Below are 18,565 nucleotides of genomic sequence, written 5' to 3'. Positions count from 1 at the left end.
CGGAGGATTCCTGCCCAGATCCCACACGGCTGCCTCTGCCGTTCGCACCCTCCCCGCGGAGCTCCGCGATCGCTGCCGGCCGTGCCGGTGCCCCGGAGGCGGAAGCGGCGGCGGAAGCTCGGGCGCGGTTCCGGGTCCGGGCGCAGTGCCCTTGGAGCGGACATGGCGCTGGCGCTGCTGCGGCCGCGGCCCCGCGGGGCCGCCCTGGGTCAGTGAGGCCGAGGGAGCGGGGCGGGGAGCGGGACCCGGAGGGAGCGGGGCGGGGAGCGGGACCCGGAGGGAGCGGAACCCGGAGGGAGCGGGGCGGGAGCGGGACCCGGAGGGAGCGGGATCCTGGAGGGTGCGGGGCTCCGGAGGGTGCGGGATCCCTGAGGGAGCGGGGCGGGGAGCGGGACCCGGAGGGAGCGGGACCCGGAGGGAGCGGGACCCGGAGGGAGCGCGGAGGGAGCGGGGCGGGGAGCGGGGCGGGGAGCGGGACACGGAGGGAGCGGGACCCGGAGGGAGCGGGGCGGGGAGCGGGACCCGGAGGGAGCGGGGCTCCGGAGGGTGCGGGATCCCTGAGGGAGCGGGGCTCCGGAGGGTGCGGGTTCCTGGCGGCTCCGGGTCCCCGGAGGGTGCGGGGTTCTCACGCCGCGCCCCCGTTGTCCCCGCAGCTCTGCTGGGCTCGGCCCTGCTCCGCCGCCCCGCCGCGCTCGGTGCCGCCGCCGCCCGCTGCGCTCCGGCCCGCGAGAGCCACGGCCCGCCCCGCCAGGGACACGGTACGGGCCTGTCTGTCTGTCTGTCTGTCTGTCTGTCCGTCCGTGCTGGTGTGCGGGGGTCTCGTTTTCCCGGGATCGGGACCCCTGCTGAACCCGAGCATCCGGGTCTAGCTCAAGGCATCCTGCCAATGGCAGACTTGGGGTTAGGTGATCCTTCAGGTCTATTCCAGCTTCTCAGTATTCTGTGATTCTGTCAAGAATGGGCTGTAAAGGACCAGATTTTGGCTCCTTTGGGTCCTTCAAGGCACCAACAGTGGTGCAGGAACAGAGGTGACGGAGGTAGTACCTGATGGCCATACAGAGACTTAAAAACAAGATGAGCTTTAAGGTCCCTCCCATCCCTAACCAGGCTGAGTCTATAATTTTCTTGGGCCACTCTAGGAGATTTTAAATGGCAGCTGTAACAAAGAACAAAAGATATTTACATATGGTGCAGTGGTTTTCTTGGTGTCCTGTTGGGTGATGTACAGTTGTAGGTGTTACCAGCAAAGGAAAAAATAATCCTAAATGCCCGTTGGTTTAAGGGAAAAGCTGTGAAATGCTGAGTGTTGTTAGGTAGGGCAGTAACCGCGCAGAGATGTTATTTGTGATAAATAATGGTGCAGTTGTGGTGCCTCAGGCTGTGAGGAGTGTGTGTACCCTCCCCTTCAGCAGCTCTGTTACCAGTTAATAGCACTTCAGTGTGCACTTTGCCCAAGTCCAAACTTCAGATCCTTTGCTTTCCTTATGTTGTCGCTTTCTAAATTTCTTTTCTCCGTGCCAAAACGAAGGAAACCATTTGCATTTTGGTTTAGGTGATGATATCTGTGCGTTAGTTGAGCACTTTGGTTGCATTGATAATTTCACAGAGTCAGTTCTTGATGGTCTCAGCCTGGGCTGATGCTCCCGTTGTGTTGTCAAGCATTGCTCAAGCGGAGTTTTGGTTTGCAAACTCCCCAGATGTGACAGCCATCCAAGCCAGCCATGCAAGGGCTGCAGAGCCCTTGGCAGAGGGGCTTTTCCCTGAGGATGTCTCTCCCTGCAGGCGGTTCCAAGGCTGCATCTCTGCACTGGACAGGGGAGCGAGCTGTCAGTGTGCTGCTGCTGGGGCTGCTCCCCGCAGCCTACCTGTGCCCTGGACCGGCTGTGGACTATTCCCTGGCTGCTGCCCTCACCCTGCACGGCCACTGGTAAGCACAGCAGGGCTCAGCTCACAGCCAAGGAGCTTTGGTGCCTCCAAACCTCATCCTGGGCTAGTGTAAAACAAGGAAAAAGTCCTTGGTTTCCGCCTTCGGTGGCAGGAGTGGTTGTACTTTGGTCTTCCTTTCTCTCACTGTCCTCTCAGTCAGAAAAAGAATCCATAAAATCTTAACCTTAAGAGCATTTCCTTGCCCCTGGAGGTGCAGAATCCTGGATGTTTTTAGCCCGTGCAAGAACCAGTGTTGTGTGAACAGAGGGAACAGAAAGAGGACAGATCTGTATAAAAATAATACAAAAATATTCTGCCTCTAAAACTCCGTGCAGTGGCTTTGTACGTCTCAGTGGTGGTGAGATGGTCATCTCATCCATCTCAGTGGTTCTGCATAATAAAGAGCTCACAGCAAATATTCCACTAAGGAGACCTGGATGATTGTTTCCTTTATTCCTGGATGGGTGTTTGCTCAGTGTAGTTCTGCTGTGATCCTTAATGAGAGCAGGGACAGGGCTGGTTAGGAGTGGACCCAGCTGCATGGCTGGCCAGGCTGGCAGCACCCACCTTCCTGAGGTGATCCTGCTTTGGGAGTTCCTTGCCACAAGGACAAAGCAGATTTTTGTGGTACTTTGGGGGTGCCAGGTTTCCTTAAAGCTCAGTTTTGTCCTGAGGAATTTGTGCCAGGGATTCTTGCACTGTCCTTGCTCTGACTGGGAGCTTTTTCCCAAAAGAAGCATCTCGTGTCTCATGTTGCTGGATAGTTCAAATCTGGACAGCAGTTCACTTCCAGATGTAGAAAAAACTAAAAATATACTAATTTCTTTGGTTGCCACTCTTCTAATCTAAATGAGTACCCAGGAGTGTTCTGTGTCTTTGTGACAATGGCTGGTCCCAGATATTTCCTTGCTTTTCCTCTTTTCCAGTCCTTGGAAGTCAGATAAGAAGGCAGATCCAAGGATTCTGTTTGGAGAGCTGTGGTCAGCACTTGTTTTCCTCAGGAAAACTCTGAGCCAATCTGTGTATTTTCAAAGAATCTGGAATGTTTTGGTTTGTTTTTGAAATAGATTTTTCCTCTTTCTTTGTGGGAACTGCAGGAAAGGCTGATGGCAGCAGGGGGAAAAAAGCCCAGTTGGCAGAACGGGGGACACCGAGAGGATGGATTTCAGTGAGTGACCTTTGCTGATTTGAGCTTTTCTCTCTCGTTTAGGGGTCTGGGCCAGGTAATCACTGATTATGTGCACGGAGATGTCCCCATTAAAGTGGCCAACACAGGGCTGTACGTCCTGTCTGCCCTGACCTTCGCTGGCCTCTGCCACTTCAACTACCACGACGTGGGCATCTGCAAGGCTGTGGCCATGCTCTGGAGCCTCTGAGGAGCCCCAGCCCCGACACACACGATTGTCCTCTGCTGCCTCTGCTTCATCAGCTTGTGAGCAACATCCTGCACCACACAGGAGCAGCCAAGGGTCCCCAGTGAGCCTGCAGGGGGCTCACAGCTAGTTTAGGATATATAGAGAAAAAAACAGGTTTAAATTCAGATTTAACTGGAAGATGTCCAGTGAGATGAGTGGATTCAAGCTGCACTGTAAATTGGGATGGATGAGTGAATTACATCAGTGGCGGGTTTGCATAGCTGAAGGGGGCTCTCCTTGTAATAGCAGTTTTAATGAGTGTTTTTCTAACTGTTGGTTGGTTTCCTGTTCTGTAAAACAGCCTTGCCTTGTGGAAAACTGAACTGTTTCTTCTGACATCAGTGTGTAAGGCAGACCCTGTAACTCTTTGGACCCTGGGAGCTGATGTAGAAAAGGGAATTCTTTTTTTCAGGTTCCATGCAATAAAGAATTTACAGAAATTTTGTGTGTGCTTCTGAACCATTTTTACTGCTTTGGGTTGCCTAAAATATTTTCTCTGCTGATAGGTCTGCTCTGCCTTACTTCATAAAATTAAGAATATTTGTATGAATTAATACTTAGAGTTGACTTAGACTTGACTTAACACAAGGATAATTAATGTCCCTTAGAAAACACAGCAAGAATAAAAATACTTCTGCAGATTGACTTTAGGAACATTTGACTTGCAAGTTTTTTATGTTCATCTACAACACTTCTTTGAGGTTTATTTTCTAAATGCTCTGGTCTGTGTTGTCCTGTGTGACAGAAAAGACAATGAAGAGGAGGCTGAGGGAATGTTCTGTTTAAGGGATGTTTTCTATAAGAATGTTCTGTTCTTTTTAGGGGGGAACTGAGATTGTGGTTTTTAACTTTTGCTTCATGCTGTCTGACTTTCACATTGCCAAGGAGTGGAGAACTCTTTCCACACTCTCATGGTACTTTTATGGCACTATTAATAGTGAGAGGAAGAGAATTTGTGTTACCATCAGTGACTCTGCAATGAACAGAACAACCAAGTCACTGTTCGTATTCTACAAGACTTTGAGGGTTTTTTTCTTTTTAACGTGGAGTGGAAATTTTATTTATTAGCAAAAGCAGGTAGCTGGCCAATTTTTTGATGGTGTTGTGGCCAGGATGGAGCTGAGGGCTGGTTTAAATGCCAGCGTGTGTTACTTCAGTGCCAGGAGGAGGAGCGGGCAGATGGTGAGTCATGGGGAAGTCCCTCTGGGCAAGCTGAGGGTCTCTCATGGAAAGTGTCTGAGATTTCCTCACACAGGATGCAGCTGGATGTGGTGTTTAAGCTGCTTGGGTGAGAAATTCTTTATCTGAGAGGTTTGGCAATGTAGAAGTCCAAACCTAATGCAAAAGCTGTTGGGTTGATGTTAAAGATTTTAAGGATTTAGGCATTAAAGATTTTAGGGATCAAATTCTACAGGACTATATTGACATTATGGATATTCTTGTTTCTTCAGTGTGTATTTCTCTTCTGTCTGACTCGAACACATGCTTGGCCTTTTGCCAAAGACTTGCATTTATTTTTTTAATGAGTACTGACAGTAGTTAAAACATAAAACTGACTTGTTTAGGATAAAGAAAGACAAAAGTTTATTTTATATAAAAAAGAAACTATTTTAAAACTGTTGAAGTGTTCCATCATAGGTTGTGATTTTCATTTTGACTGAACTTACATAAACTTATCTTCATGGTTTCATCTACTTCATCTTCTGACAGTTTCTTAAGGATTAATTTTCTCAAGTAGCCTTCTTCCTCAAAGGCCAAGAACATTCCCTGCTCCATGGAGTATTCAAACTTAAATGCTTGGGAGCAGCAAGGTGTAAATGTCTTTTTGAAAAAGATGAAGTTGCTTTCACCAGAAATTTCTTTGGGAACTTCTCCTTCCTGAGGAAGGAAAAATGGAGCAGGTTAATCCCAGCAGGAGCCCTGAGCAGTTTTATTGCAGCTCCGAGTTGTTAATTCTGCCTGTTGGGTTTGTACAGATGAGGAGAGGGGAGCAGATCCTTACCTTGAACCTGACGATCATTTTCCCACATTCCCTCTCACAGCACATGTAGTAACTCTTGTTTTCCACTTGGACGGTGAAGGCCACGGGCAGCCCAGCTAAGGGTGTGGTGGTTTTGTAGCAGTGGATGCTGAAAAGCATCCCCTTGCCTGGAAAGAGATGGGTTATTGCTGATAACCTGCTCCAAGGGAGCTGCAACAGCTGCAGCCAGGGATGCTTTGCCAATCCCCTGGCAGCTCTGGCTGGCTCACCAGAGTGTTCTTCCTGACAGAAGAGCCAGGACCTGAATTTTTATGGCTTCTGGTTGTGCTTTATGCAGTCAGGCAATAACCAGGGTGCACCAAGGTCACCAGGCAGGGTCAGACCCTTCTATGTGCATGCAGGAACTGAGACTGGCATGTGGAACTGGCTGGCTGTAAATCAGAGCATGGCTGGATACACGTGATCCAGAAATAAATATGGGCGATAAATAGAGTTGTAAATAAATTGCTGAAGCACCCCAAGAAGTCAAAACTGTAAGCTTATAGCTAGTATTATTAGAAGAAAGTAAGACCTTTTAGTGCCAATAAATTGTTTGAATTTTAAAGTGATTTTTTGTAATCCTGCATAAAAAAGGGGGAAATTAAGAATTTTGTGATCAGAGCCAAGCAAAAATTTTAACAGCCCTTTTTCTGCATGTGACATCCTGTAGGCTTTGGTTTAACCCAGAAACCTTATCCATCACCAATGCCCAAGACACAAAATTTCACTCTCAGCTTAGTTTTCTTCTTGCAAATGAAGCTTTAAGTCGTTACACTCAGTCCCATCGCTGAGTGGATGATCACAAAGAACAAAACCACCTCCAGGATACAGCAGCAGAGCCGTGGGGACGGTTTGTGCTTGTTTGGAAATTACCAGATTGCATCTCCTGGTCTGTCACATCCTCAAAGGCTGCCACGTTCAGGTCGGGGCGCACCACCAGCAGCTGGCTGTTCACGTTCCTCAGCACTCGGTGCAGGGTCTTTTCCTTGCACAGGGCATCACACTCCAGCTCTGCAGGAAGAATCAACCAAAATTCTGCACATTTCAGCTGTTGTCTCCTCACATCCTGACAGTTAATCCTGGCACTGTGGATGTCACGTGAAAGGAGTTCTGAGAATGACATCAAACTCATCATCTTTTACACCTCTGCTTGAAGCAGATTTCCAGAATCCGAAATTTAGTTATATAAGCAGAATCTGAAATTTAGTTAGATAAGCAGAAATTTATTTACAACAGAAATTTATTTATATAAAATTATTTATAGATATTTTATTTCTAAGAAAAGCTGCTGTCTTTGTTAACGAGAATTCAGAAGCATCAATTCTCTTTTGCCCAGCAATTAAAGTGCATTGAAAGGTGCTGTCAGGGAAGCCACCACCTTAAGAGGAATTAAAGCAACATCAGCATCACAAGTAATGAGCTGTAGCTCTGTGTTTTTTGCAGCCACTCTCAGTGTGAAACTTGTCCTCTCTGGATTGGCAGGTATGAAATGAGTAACAAAGCCATAAAAGATGAGTTCTCAGCTTACCATCGTCGTCTTGGTTCCAAGTGAGCAGTGAAAAAAAGGAAAGAAAAACAACATTAAGCTCTGCCCCCGCACAAGAAGTCACTTTGTGCCCAGAGAGCCACCTACACCTTCCCACAGCCCAGTGCCACCAAGGCTGAGCTGCTCACTACAGACAGGTTTTATCTGTCAGCAAAACAAATGACAGCCCAGTCATTTGAGAACTGAGTCACCACCAAACCAGAGGTATGCAAAATGCTTTTTTAGGCTTATTTAGAGGTGAGGAGGTCACTCTGAGCCTAAAACTGAGGAATAACTGCATGCAAATTTTTGGTTTTATCGGTGCCTTCAAGTGAGCAAAAGGACAAGAAGAACTCGTTGCAAATTGCTTTTAAAGAATAAACTGTTTCCTAACTGACTTTTTTCCTCAAGGTCGGGAATTACTCACTCACTGCAGGTCCACACCCCAGTATTCCAACGCTTCTGAGCGTCCTTTCCCAGAGCTTTTTGTAAACAAGTATTGCCCTGACTCAGCCACTTGGCTAGCAACACTTAAAACTGAAGCTTATGTGGGAAATTAGGTGAAATCAGACTGACAAAGGAATTGTGTTAAATCAGTATTCAAACAGAAAAGGTCATTAAATGCTCTAATTACCTTCAAAATAGAGGCAGAAATTTTTTCCAAGTTCTACTGCATACACCAGAATCTCTTCATCACTCATCTTCACCCTGCCCACAGTACAGGGAGAGGAATCAGAGTTAGCCTCAATGCTTCTTACCCCATAAAGGGATAAAAGCTAGGTCTGCGCACACTGATCTTACCAGTTTTCCCCTAGAAAAGCATCAGCTTCCAAAATACCCCAAAGTTAGAACCCATTTCTGACTGCCCCTAGGAAGGTCATCCCTTGCACTAAAGATAATAAATGTCTTAAAACCAGGAGAACAATGAGGAGATCTGGCTCTTGCACGGGGGTTTGATTGTGCAATCAAAACACGCAGCTCACTCCAAAGCTTTTTCACCAGATGAAAATGACCTTTTATACAAAAAGTGAGCAATATAAACATAAGTAAACATGCACACCCAGAAGGATTAGGGTGGAAATCACTGTGGTTTCCTTTGTCCCTGTGGCAAAGCACTTTAATTAATGTATTTGAGAGTGATTTTTTTTCTCTTTGTATTTCATATGGTTTTCATGTAGCTGCAGCTGTGCAGAAGAGACAGCAGGCTCCCAGCAGCATCTTTGTTTGCAAACGTGCACATTCACACCTTGGAAACGAGACACCACAGCACCCAACCGCGCACGTCTCGTTCTTAGCACATTAACCTCAAAATCCTCTGTTTTTCTAAAACCCAGGGACAAGCAGAGGCAGAGGACTAGAGGAAAAAGTGGCCCTTGGTTTAATGGGTCAAACAAAACGACTGTGCCTCTCCCCTTGATCACAGAATCAAAACCGTTGGAAAAGACCAACGCCAGGATCATAAAACCCAACCCTGAGTAATAAAAGATGGTTCTTTAGACCTTTTACCGAGGACCGTTTTCAGATTACCCTTCTTCGAAAGGAACGGCAGGAGCTCAAAGGAGTTCCTGACTCGGTCGTGGACTGACTCACCCCGGGAAGCCGCAGGGATGCGGGGCGGGAGCAGATGTGGCTCTCGGTGGTCCTTTCTGGCTCTCGGTGGCCCTTTCTGGCTCTCGGTGGCCCTTTCTGGCTCTCGGTGGCCCTTTCTGACTCCCGGGGAGTCGCAGCGGGGCGATGGGAGCCGGGAGAAGCACAGGATGCAGGATGGGAGCAGATGTGGCTCTCGGTGATCCTTTCTGGCTCTCGGTGATCCTTTCTGGCTCGCGGTGATCCTTTCTGGCTCTCAGGGATCCTTCCTGGCTCTCGGTGACCCTTTCTGGCTCTCGGTGACCCTTTCTGGCTCTCGGTTATCCTTTCTGGCTCTTCTGGAAGCGCAGCAGAGCGGTGAGAGCCAGGAGAAGCGCAGGGTGCAAGGGCGGTGGCTCTTGGTGGCCCTTTCTGGCTCTTCGGGAGTCCTTTCGGTCTCCTCTGGAGCTGCAGCCGAGCGATGGGAGCAGGGAGAAGCACAGGATGCAGGATGGGAGCAGATGTGGCTCTCAGTGGTCCTTTCTGACTCTTAGTTATCCTTTCTGGCTCTCGATGGTCCTTTCTGGCTCTCAGTGGTCCCTTATGTCTCTCAGTGGTCCTTTCTGGCTCTCGGTGGCCCCTTCTGGCTCCCGATGATGCTTTCTGGCTCTCGGTGGTCCTTTCTGGCTCTCGGTGGCCCCTTCTGGCTCTCGGTGGCCCCTTCTGGCTCTCAGTGGTCCTTTCTGGCTCTCGGTGGCCCCTTCTGGCTCTCGGTGGTCCTTTCTGGTTCCCGGTGGCCCTTTCTGGCTCTCGGTGGCCCTTTCTGGCTCCCGATGATGCTTTCTGGCTCCCGGTGGCCCTTTCTGGCTCTCGGTGGCGCCTTCTGTCTCCCGGGGAGCTGAAGCCGGGCGATGGGAGCCGGGAGGAGCGCAGCTGCCGGGTGAGGATCGGGGCTGTGCCAAGGCCGGCCCGGGTCAGTGCCCGGGGCTGCCCCAGCCGGAGGGAAGCCGGCGCTGCCGCAGCGCTGCCGGGAGGGCTTTTATAGCGGCCGGGGCGGCCGAAATCGGGACGTTTTCCCAAGGTCTGTGCCTACGTCCGCATTTCTCGCACGACATTTCCCCTCCTCGCTGCAGGAGCCAGCGCCTTATGCAAATCTGGGCTTCCGAGGGTGGCTTTGTGCCGCTCGCTCGGTGTCGCGCTGATGTCAGCGGACTCGTCCTGTGGCTCCAGCACTCTGTGTGCCTGGCCGGCTCCCTGTCCGTCGGAAAAGCCGCTTTGGGATGGAATCCCCGCGCTGCTGGTCCTTCACTGCTGGTGGCAGCAGTGCCCAGGAATGCCGGCCTGGGCGGGGAAATCTCCCCGAGTGCAGGAGCGGCTGCATGGGAGGAGTTCGTGCACGGGGAGAACGCCCCGTCCGCATCCCGCCGCCTTCGGGAGGAACGCTGCCACTGCCCTAAAAACCCGGGCAGCCAGCTGGGGAACGAATTATTGCCCAATGTCTTCGTTTGGGGCAAATCTGGGAGAAAACCTCTGAAGGGGTTTTCTCTAGAAAGCAAATTTAACTGGCCTTTCTTCTTTTTGGTTTGGAAAAAAATATTTATTTGGAGAAAAGTGGAAAAAACCTGCTTATTTAATATTTAACCTGCTTATTTAATATTTAACAAAGCATTCACTAGGGCATAATATGAACAATACTAAACAATAAAACTTGCTGCTCCAAAAGAGATGACAAACTGAGGAAGTCTCTCTGTGGGCTGTAGCTTGACTCACTCAGTCTCTTATCAGTGTCTTATCAGTGTCTTATCAGTCTCTTATCAGTCCCCCCAGTGCTGGAAATGCCGCTACCCAGGCCCAGACTGGTGGGCCACAGGTGCTCTTCTGGGTGTTCAGTCCAGAGCAGGTTTAAATAGTTCTAAAGAAAAAGAAAAACCACATTCCATGGAATTCCTCTTCCTCAGCTAGCTAAAAAGCTGACTGAAAACAAAGGAGAGCTCTGTCCTGCTGTCTGTCCGTGCTGCAGACAGCACAGTCCAGGAGCCGGAATGTGGAGGAGTGCAAATTCTGAAAAAAAACCTCTGCGTTTCTTCTCTCCCCCCTTCGCTCCCAGAACCACCCTGAAAGGTGCAAAACTTATTTCTGGGCTAAACAGAGAATTGGGGATACGAGCACCATAAAGTGCCCCCAGTTTGTTACGTCTCCGTGCCTGGATTTGCTGTTTCTGTGGCTGGTCACAATTCAGGGCACTCAGCCCTGCAGCTTGGGGGGTAAATTGAAGAGCCCCAGCTTGTGAGGATTATAAAAACACCCCCACAAAATCCCACACCAAACCCAAACCTGAGTTTCCGTGACATTCTCTCAGCTGCTCACATGCCTTTTACTGCTCCTGGAGGCAAAAACAAAAAAACCACCAAAGTTTACAGGGATGCTTTAATATCCGTATGATAAACATGAGGTGGTTTTGAGATTAAAAACTGCCTCTTTTACTAATAACCCTGGATTTTGGCTGGTTTAGCCAAAAACATTTTTCAAAAATTAATGCTGTACTACTAATTCAACATTTAAGTTTAAATATGCATTCAGATAATTATTTATTTTGCATTAGCTGTTGGCACTGATATTTTTGCCCAACTGATATTCCATACAAAGCTATCAGGAAGAAGGACTTGGTCTTTCATGTCAGCCTTTGAGAGCCTTAAAATTCCATTAGTTCACTGAACACATTGAATAAAAGGCATTTCCTTATCCTTTGTGCACATATTTGCATTTTTCAGGACCAGATCTAACTCGTACAATGGCTTTTGTGGTACAGTTTAGACTTTTCATTTCTCCTGGAATTTAATATCTCAAATTTTAGAGGAACTGCAACTACTTTTCGAGTAATGGTTTTGATAATTTTGCTCCAGTTTGAAAGGAACTGGAACTCCAGTAAGAGTGAACTCTCTCCTCTTAGATAATTTTCTTTTAAATATTTTAATGTTACTTTTAGTCCTAGTTTTATTTATAGACTACTATATCCATAAGAAAATGGAAATGAAAATTCAGATGTGTAATTTGTTTTACTCCAGGTGGTCTATTAGTAAAAGTTATTACCATGACGCAATGAAGTGAACATCTTAAGAATATTTTCCTAACATGTTCTGTCATATCTGTTTATTAATGTTTTGATAGTAATGCTTATAACATAATTATATATAAAATATCTGATAATTAAATGAAGTGGGCTATGGCTGCTTATTAAAAGTTGTTTTTACTTTGAGGAAGTATCTAGTTCTTGTTCCTTCAGGAGTTTGATTTCTCATGCTGATATTTTAATTTCTTCTGTGGATGATGTATGTGAGATTCAGGTCCTTTCCTGTCTTCAAAAGAGAAAATAGAAAAAGGAAGAAAAGAAAAAAAGCACAAGTCAGGGGTAAATTTTACATAACCTTACATGCCGTAACTTTAATATATCATAATTAAGACACATAATATAGCATAACATAATCATAAATTCCTGTCTTGCAATGATTTCTTTCATTCCAGTGAACAAAGACTTGGTTCACCTACAGCAGTGAAGCACAGCCTTGGGAAATCTACAATTTTATTCTCCGCTTATTAGAGAGAGAGAGAAAATATGGTCTTGGCAGCCCTGTGTTGTGGTGGTGTTACCCATTTTAGTGTTACTCATTTTAGTGTTTTTATGCGTTTTTAGTTTTTACTCATTTTCGTGCTGTTACTCATTTTAGTGCTGTTACTCATTTTAGCGTTTTTACTCATTTTAGTGCCTGGTCGCTCCAACTGCGCTCATTTCTCGCTCGTTTTTTGAGGCAGATCCATCGCGCGTGAGACGCGTTCCAAGGATTTCGTTTAGAAGGTGAAATTTGACGGGAAACTTGAGGAACTTCTCAAAGTTTTAATTAATCGAAAGGCCCGGGCCGGAGCCGCTCTCTGGGCCCTCAGGGCGCTCCTCGGGCCGCTCCTGCCGCTGCTACCGAGGGTGGCACCGAGGTGCTGCCAGCCCTGAGGGGAGCGAGTGTTCCTTGCGTCCCTTGTGTCCTTTCTTGTCCCTTATTTGTCGTCCCTTGTCCCCTTTCCCTTGTCGCCACAGTCGCGGCCCGTCATGGCCATTGCCCGCCTGCCTGGAGGGGAAGCGGCGAGGCCGGGGCGTCCTGGGCGCCTCGGTGCCCTCAGGCTCTGGGGGGATCAGAAAGGCTTAAATCCCCTCGGATATCGAATTTAAATCCCATCGGATATCGAATTTAAATCCCCTGGGATATCGAATTTAAATCCCCTCGGATATCGAATTTAGGCCGGCCCGGGACTCCCCGCCATTCCCCCGCCGCCTCCAGCCCTTTCAGGCGCTGCCTCCCCCGTGAGAGGAGCGCCCTTGCAGAGGAACCAGCTGCAGGTTTTACAGGTTTTTATTTAAACATTCTTCCCAGCGTGACCTCTCAGCAAACATCTCGTGCTTTTCGTGAGGCAGCCATGGCGAGCAACTCGCAAAAAGCAGACAAAAATAGAAATAAAAGCAAAAAGATGGAGGTGAGCAGTGCTGTGTGAGGGAGGACCCCCCTTCCCATGTCCTCCTCTGGACTGAAGGAACAGAGATCCACGGCACCTTAGGGAGGTTTAGGGGAGCAGAAATTACTTTTTCTGTGTAGGGAAACCGCAGTTTCTCTGAGGGCTTGAAGCCCAACAAAATCGGGTAAGCACTGGGATATATTTATGTAGAACTTCTTCAGAACGAACTTCTGAAGTGCACCAGCTTTTACTGAGCTACATATACTACATATATCAGTATATAGATATAAATGTGTGTGTATATATAAATAAATGTGTATATATAGAGACATCTCAATCTGGTACTTCCACCCACTCCCCAAGATGCTCACGATACTGTGAACCCACTTTCATTTTCTCCAAAAACATCCTCAAGGTCTTTTTAAACCTTTTCTTTCTCTCAGTTAAACTCCGTGCAAAGCTTGTTTTAAATCCCAGAACTGTGTTTTTCCTAATGTGCTCTGTTGTTAGAATGAAGCTTCAGAAAATCCTCCATTGTCTGACAAAACAGATTTGGCTCCTTCTGAGGACTCGCAGTCCCTTTTCAAGACTGAACCACTGGAAAAGGTTTTAAATGGTGATGTAGTAAATATACTGGAAGTAAGTATGGAATGACCTAATTTCATCTTGAGATTCATCCAAATGTTTAAATAAAATTATCTTTTTCTTTCTTAACAGAGATCAGCAAAGAAATTAATAACTTGCTGTCAAAATATGCTGACACTATAAGGCAAGTTAACTTTGTGTAATTTGCACAGCAATTTTTAAATTCTCTAGATAAGATGGATGGGTGGCTGCAGTTTAGGGAAATTAACACTGAAAACTGTCAAGCAGATCTTGAAAGAAAAATGGTGGCTTTTATTACAACAGAGGATTAATTTGGTCAGAAACTGTGTATTGATAGACGACCAATTTTTAAGAAAAACATAAAAGTAGTGAGAAAGTTAATGGCATTAGCACTGATTTTAACCACAGATTTCTTCACTTTAGTGCAAGAATAGCATTGGATTCTTCTTATGTCCAGGAACTTGATGAGATCCTAAAAGAAGCCAGGGCCATAGAAAAGCATTTGAAGCAGAAAAGGGAGAAGCTGAAACAGAGATTCGCTGTCATCGCCAATAGTCTGCAAAGCTAAATGGAGTTTGTTATGAAAACGTAGAGCCAAAGTTTTGTTCGTGTATGAAAACAAATCGGGATGAGTGTTGTGATGTCTGTTTCTTGTATAAATATTTCTGTCAGTTCAGGAAACTTCCAACAAGTTAAGCAGCTACTTAGTGTTTAAGTACATAGTGTAGTGGTAGTTAATAAAACCAATTCTGAATACCTGTTTTAAATTCTGTGACTCAAGGGATTAAGACATTAAGCTATGTTAACCCATTAAAGATAGCAAAAAAAGCATTTCTATGAAATATAGAAATTTATGATGTAAGTGGAAAATGACCTCAGATTATTTATTGTTAACCATTTTCTGGTTATGAGTTGTTTTTTTTTTTCCTTTCTACTTAAAAAAAAAGGGGTGGTTTTTTGCTAAAATCTTAGTAGAATATACTTGCAATGTTATTTCCATTTGGCCTCAGCATGTAAACAGGCTGAAAAGATCAGCTAAGAAATAAGAGTTCTATAAAGAACTTTGAGAAAGTATAAAGTCTTAATTTCAAATGCATTGTAATACTGGTAATAGGTGTTATATTTCAAGGCCACGTAGTTATAAAACATAATCAAAGCCTTGCTGTTGATGTCAATAAGTAAATAGATAATGTTAACACGATCTAGAATTACAGTGGTATTTTATTTAGCTTCATGAATGTTGTTTGTTCATATTCAGTCCTTCTGAGAACACTGAGCCCTTTTTATTTCTTGTCATTCTACTCTTGTTAAAAAAAAAAGATGAAAGATGGAATGTACAAAGCACCACTTGTACTAAGTATGAGGCTCATGTAATAAAGAGAAGTGCTGAAACAAGATATATTTCCATCTCTCCCCCAGCAGTGTGCAGTGATTTCCTCTCTAAATCCTCTCAGACCTAATCCACCCTCCTTTCCCCCTTTCCTGAGCTCCCAGCCAAACGTGCTACGTGTCACAGTGACACGATTTACAGCAAAGAATGAGAGGAACTGGACATGCAGGGTGAGATTTAGATGCCTAAAGATGCAAGATATGTCCTTAGCAGGATTTTCAAAGTGCCTAAGCATGGTGTAAGCGCCTTACCCGCTTAGGAATTTTGGAAAATCCCATAAGGTGCCTATCTGCATCTTTAGCATCTAAAGGCTTTCCAAAGTCTCACCACTGCTCTGCTATCATATTTAGCAGTCTCCTGTTTTTTCCCTGATACTCTCAGGCTGCTCTGTTTATACAGAGAAGATTTAGGAAGTGACATTTCTTAAAATATTGTGCTGGGTGTTTCTGAAACCCTGGCTCATCTGCAGTGATGACACAACCCGGAGTTTCCCAGTGACGCCTGCCAAGGACCTGAACACAGACATTTACCCACAGTTATTTATGAATCATAAGGAAAACTTACACAAATGTAATTACTGAGGAGCATCTGCCTGTTACTGCATCTGAGCCGTCAGCTCTTGGGGAAATGGTGCAACCTCTTTAGAGCATCTGGGTTTGGATTATCTCCATTAGTTTATGTGGCCAATATATCCAACTATCATTAAGCGCCAGAACTTAATTTTGGGATACAATAATTTTATAATATTTTTCCAGTGGGAAATCAATTGCTCCTGTTGCAGAAGTTTGCTCTATTTAAAAACTTCGTAAAATCCAACAACAATGAGTAAAGTCCCACTTTTAAAACAATGAAGGACTGCTTAGTGCAGTTCAATCCAAGATGACTCTAGGATTTTTACAGTGATTTCTTACAGAGTTGATTGTCATTCCAATGAATAACCTTTAATAAAGTGGGATTTCTGGGATAATGAGAAGAATTTAGAATTTGAGGAGTAAAGTCAGTGAGTATGGCCATAGTAACCTATTTGAGCTTATTATTGGTTATGAAATTTTTTAAATTACTAAGAGCAACAAAGCTTCTGGTTTTGCTGCATGAATATAGGTGAGGATACATACATATATGTATATATATGTATATAAAGTAAAATTAATTCAATATCTATTTCATAGAGTTTAGGCTTGAAATGGTGAGTTCAGAAAGTTTAAAACACCCATTGAAAATGTCAGCCTCTCCTCTTGTGAAGATAAATAATATTTCAGCAATGGAAATACTTCCTGCATTGGAAATTGAAATTGAAAATGAAAATGGAAATCAATCTTACATTTATTTCTCCCTGTTTAAAGAGAACTTTCCATAATTATTGTGCTGATCAGAAATACAGAGAACTTTTCTGCTGGCTGCTCTTTAGTGTTCCACTAAGTATCTTAATATATGAACACAGTCATTGCACACTATAATCCTTCTAAGCCATTAAAAATAAAAATTTATCACTTTCCTATTTGACTAAAACTCATCCACTCTGCTGGTTGCCCCCCTTATGGATTTCAGTGTTTATTGGGAGAAATAAAACAACTTTTCTGTTCAGATCTGACACTAAGGGCTCCTTCCTGCTCTCCCTGAGGAGTGAGCTCCTTGTGAAACCCACCTGGCATCCATCCCATCCCTGTCTGCTGTCCAATTTTACAGCAGGAGGTTTGGACAGAAAATTAATTGGCTTTAAAGCTGCTAAACCTGATCAGCAAAGCTCAGCTGGTAACTGCGTTTTCTTTTAAGCTTCTCCCCTCCTGGTTTAAGCTCCAGCCTATAAATTAACAAGAACGTCTAAGATGACAGATCAGTAACAGAATATAAATGGATTTTTTTTTTAAATCTTGAAGCATTTTAGATGAAGTTCTGACACTTCTTGGAGTCAAGGGGATCTTGACACTGAGCCTTTGCATTTCTGAGCTTGCTGTGAATTTCTTCACAGGCTGGAAAGTGTAAGTGATGAAAAACTCAGTTTCTCTCATTGCTCTTCTATTATCTAAAAGCTAAAAATGGGAAATAACAGATAATGCAGAGAGTTTAGATAATCAGTGATGAGAATTCTTTCCTGAGAAAAGGCTAATCTTGATTGTTTACTTAAAATGAGATCACCTTTTAGAATAGAAAAAAATAGAATAGAAAATAGAATAGAAAAAAAAAATAGAATAGAAATAAATAGAATAGAATAGAAAAAAAAACCCCAAATCTAGTGGAACTAGAGGTGTTTTAGGCTCAAGACATTCTGTCCAGAACTAATCAAAATTCAATTTTGTTAATGGTAGAATGCTTGACCTTTGAATTGGCTTTGAAGGTGGCACTGGAAAAGAACAGAGTGAACATTTTGCATCAACAGGGGAACAGCCAGGAAAAAAAGGAGGGCAGGGATCCATAGCTCAGTCACCCTAAATCCCATCCTGGAGAGAGGCTGAAGGAAATTTCTTAACTATGACTTGGATAACAATAAACTAAAAAAAAAAAAAAAAAAAAAAAAAAAAAAAAAAAAAAATAATCATTTATGAGAATAGCTGGCTTAATATGGAAAAATTACCAGTGGGTACAGCTTGGTGTAAGGTCATTGACACCATTGTGTATGATGATGTAGAAAATAAGAGCAATCAGTTAGTCAGGGCAAACAAATGAGTTTAAAAGTAAATGAATACTCTTTTTTTTGGTCATAGATCAGCCTATGGGGTATTGTATAGTGATCTGCTTCCTGCTTTGCTAATTCCACATTATCCCAAATGATTTAGAAAAAAACCCAGAATTAATATAAAAACAGAAAAACCAGAATTAATATAATTTTTTTTAAAGAGCAGCAAACTAGAAGTCACAAAGGCATCACTAACATAGATTAAAAATTCATGGTAATCTCAAAAACATGAAGGGTTCAGTGGAAATCAAGATTTCCAGAAACGAGAAATAATAAAGAGCTGAGAAATGATGCTCTGTGGGAAAAGGCTGAAGCAGATGGATTTGTTGAGAGAAGGCACAACTCAAGGGAGGGAATAATAAGAGAGGAGTTTTAAAAGTGCAGGAAGGACAGGAAGAAATCAGCTTAATTCTCAGCAGGTTTCAGATGAGATTTAATCTGTCTGCGGAATAGGGTCCCTGGCGTGCTGTGCCTGCTGCCCAGCTCCCTCTCCAGGCACAGCGCAGCTTTAAGAGCAGATTAATGACATGAAACCAATGTTCCAGCACAAATCCAAAGCGCTGGCAGCTCGCTCCTGGCATCCCCAAGGGGAAGGCTCTGTCTCAGGTGCAGCTCGGCAGAGCACAGCCCATCCTGCTGGGTTTGGTGGGGGAATCTGCCGTGGCAACCAGTATTCCCAAAACCCTGAGATTCATGAGGGTGCAAAATGGCTCCTCGGGTTTTGAAACACAACTATTTTCCATCCCAAGTATTTCTGGGAGCTGAACATGAAGGCGAGGTGACGAGAATTTCCTGGAATCACCTGGAAGCCTGGCTGCTCTGATACACACATGCACGTCCTGTTCTTGCCTGTCTTTCCATCTCTCTGGCTGGCACAGAGTGATGGAGCATTTTCCCCAAGGCGCTGCAGTGCCCTGCCAGCAGCAGCAGCAACGCCCTGGCA

General features: G+C 45.0%; 3 protein-coding genes across 4 annotated transcripts; 2 read left to right on the top strand and 1 right to left on the bottom strand.

The window, feature by feature from the left end:
- The first annotated feature begins 162 nt into the window (after positions 1-162).
- SDHD (succinate dehydrogenase complex subunit D) lies at positions 163-3,781 on the top strand. The gene is made up of 4 exons (XM_063178303.1): positions 163-208; positions 654-758; positions 1,783-1,927; positions 3,137-3,781. The coding sequence occupies exons 1-4, from the start codon at positions 163-165 to the stop codon at positions 3,300-3,302; spliced, it is 462 nt and encodes a 153-aa protein (XP_063034373.1). The 3' UTR covers positions 3,303-3,781.
- Positions 3,782-4,898: 1,117 nt separating this feature from the next.
- Positions 4,899-8,764, bottom strand: IL18 (interleukin 18). 2 transcript variants are annotated; one of them, XM_063178316.1, is made up of 6 exons: positions 8,477-8,764; positions 7,521-7,594; positions 6,890-6,898; positions 6,235-6,372; positions 5,344-5,489; positions 4,899-5,219 (listed from the first exon to the last, which is right to left on the bottom strand). In XM_063178316.1, exons 2-6 carry the CDS (start codon positions 7,585-7,587, stop codon positions 4,974-4,976), a joined length of 606 nt encoding a protein of 201 aa, XP_063034386.1. In that variant the 5' UTR covers positions 7,588-7,594; positions 8,477-8,764; the 3' UTR covers positions 4,899-4,973. The 2 variants fall into 2 exon arrangements, with proteins under 2 accessions (XP_063034386.1, XP_063034385.1); XM_063178315.1 differs by lacking the exons at positions 6,890-6,898; positions 7,521-7,594; positions 8,477-8,764 and having other exon boundaries at positions 6,235-6,621.
- Positions 8,765-12,916: 4,152 nt separating this feature from the next.
- On the top strand, positions 12,917-14,503 carry TEX12 (testis expressed 12). The gene is made up of 4 exons (XM_063178390.1): positions 12,917-12,973; positions 13,463-13,568; positions 13,670-13,721; positions 13,982-14,503. Exons 1-4 carry the CDS (start codon positions 12,917-12,919, stop codon positions 14,124-14,126), a joined length of 360 nt encoding a protein of 119 aa, XP_063034460.1. The 3' UTR covers positions 14,127-14,503.
- The last annotated feature ends 4,062 nt before the right edge of the window (positions 14,504-18,565 follow it).

Source organism: Melospiza melodia, chromosome 29, assembly GCF_035770615.1.
Source record: "Melospiza melodia melodia isolate bMelMel2 chromosome 29, bMelMel2.pri, whole genome shotgun sequence".
Classification (NCBI taxonomy): domain Eukaryota; kingdom Metazoa; phylum Chordata; class Aves; order Passeriformes; family Passerellidae; genus Melospiza; species Melospiza melodia.
The sequence above is the reverse complement of the archived record's forward strand: the minus strand, read 5'-3'. Positions and strand labels throughout refer to the sequence as shown.

Bases quoted from the DNA above. Each gene is read 5' to 3' on its own strand.
- SDHD (XM_063178303.1), top strand. From the start codon at position 163: ATGGCGCTGGCGCTGCTGCGGCCGCGGCCCCGCGGGGCCGCCCTGG. The intron at 209-653 runs GTCAGTGAGGCC...TTGTCCCCGCAG, and splicing joins GCCCCGCGGGGCCGCCCTGG to CTCTGCTGGGCTCGGCCCTG. The intron at 1,928-3,136 runs GTAAGCACAGCA...TCTCTCGTTTAG, and splicing joins CTCACCCTGCACGGCCACTG to GGGTCTGGGCCAGGTAATCA.
- IL18 (XM_063178315.1), bottom strand. From the start codon at position 6,496: ATGATGAGTTTGATGTCATTCTCAGAACTCCTTTCACGTGACATCCAC. The intron at 5,490-6,234 runs GTAATTTCCAAA...ATCTCTTTCCAG, and splicing joins AGACCAGGAGATGCAATCTG to GCAAGGGGATGCTTTTCAGC. The intron at 5,220-5,343 runs GTAAGGATCTGC...TTCCTTCCTCAG, and splicing joins AAATGATCGTCAGGTTCAAG to GAAGGAGAAGTTCCCAAAGA.
- TEX12 (XM_063178390.1), top strand. From the start codon at position 12,917: ATGGCGAGCAACTCGCAAAAAGCAGACAAAAATAGAAATAAAAGCAAA. The intron at 12,974-13,462 runs GTGAGCAGTGCT...CTCTGTTGTTAG, and splicing joins ATAAAAGCAAAAAGATGGAG to AATGAAGCTTCAGAAAATCC. The intron at 13,569-13,669 runs GTGATGTAGTAA...CTTTCTTAACAG, and splicing joins ACTGGAAAAGGTTTTAAATG to AGATCAGCAAAGAAATTAAT.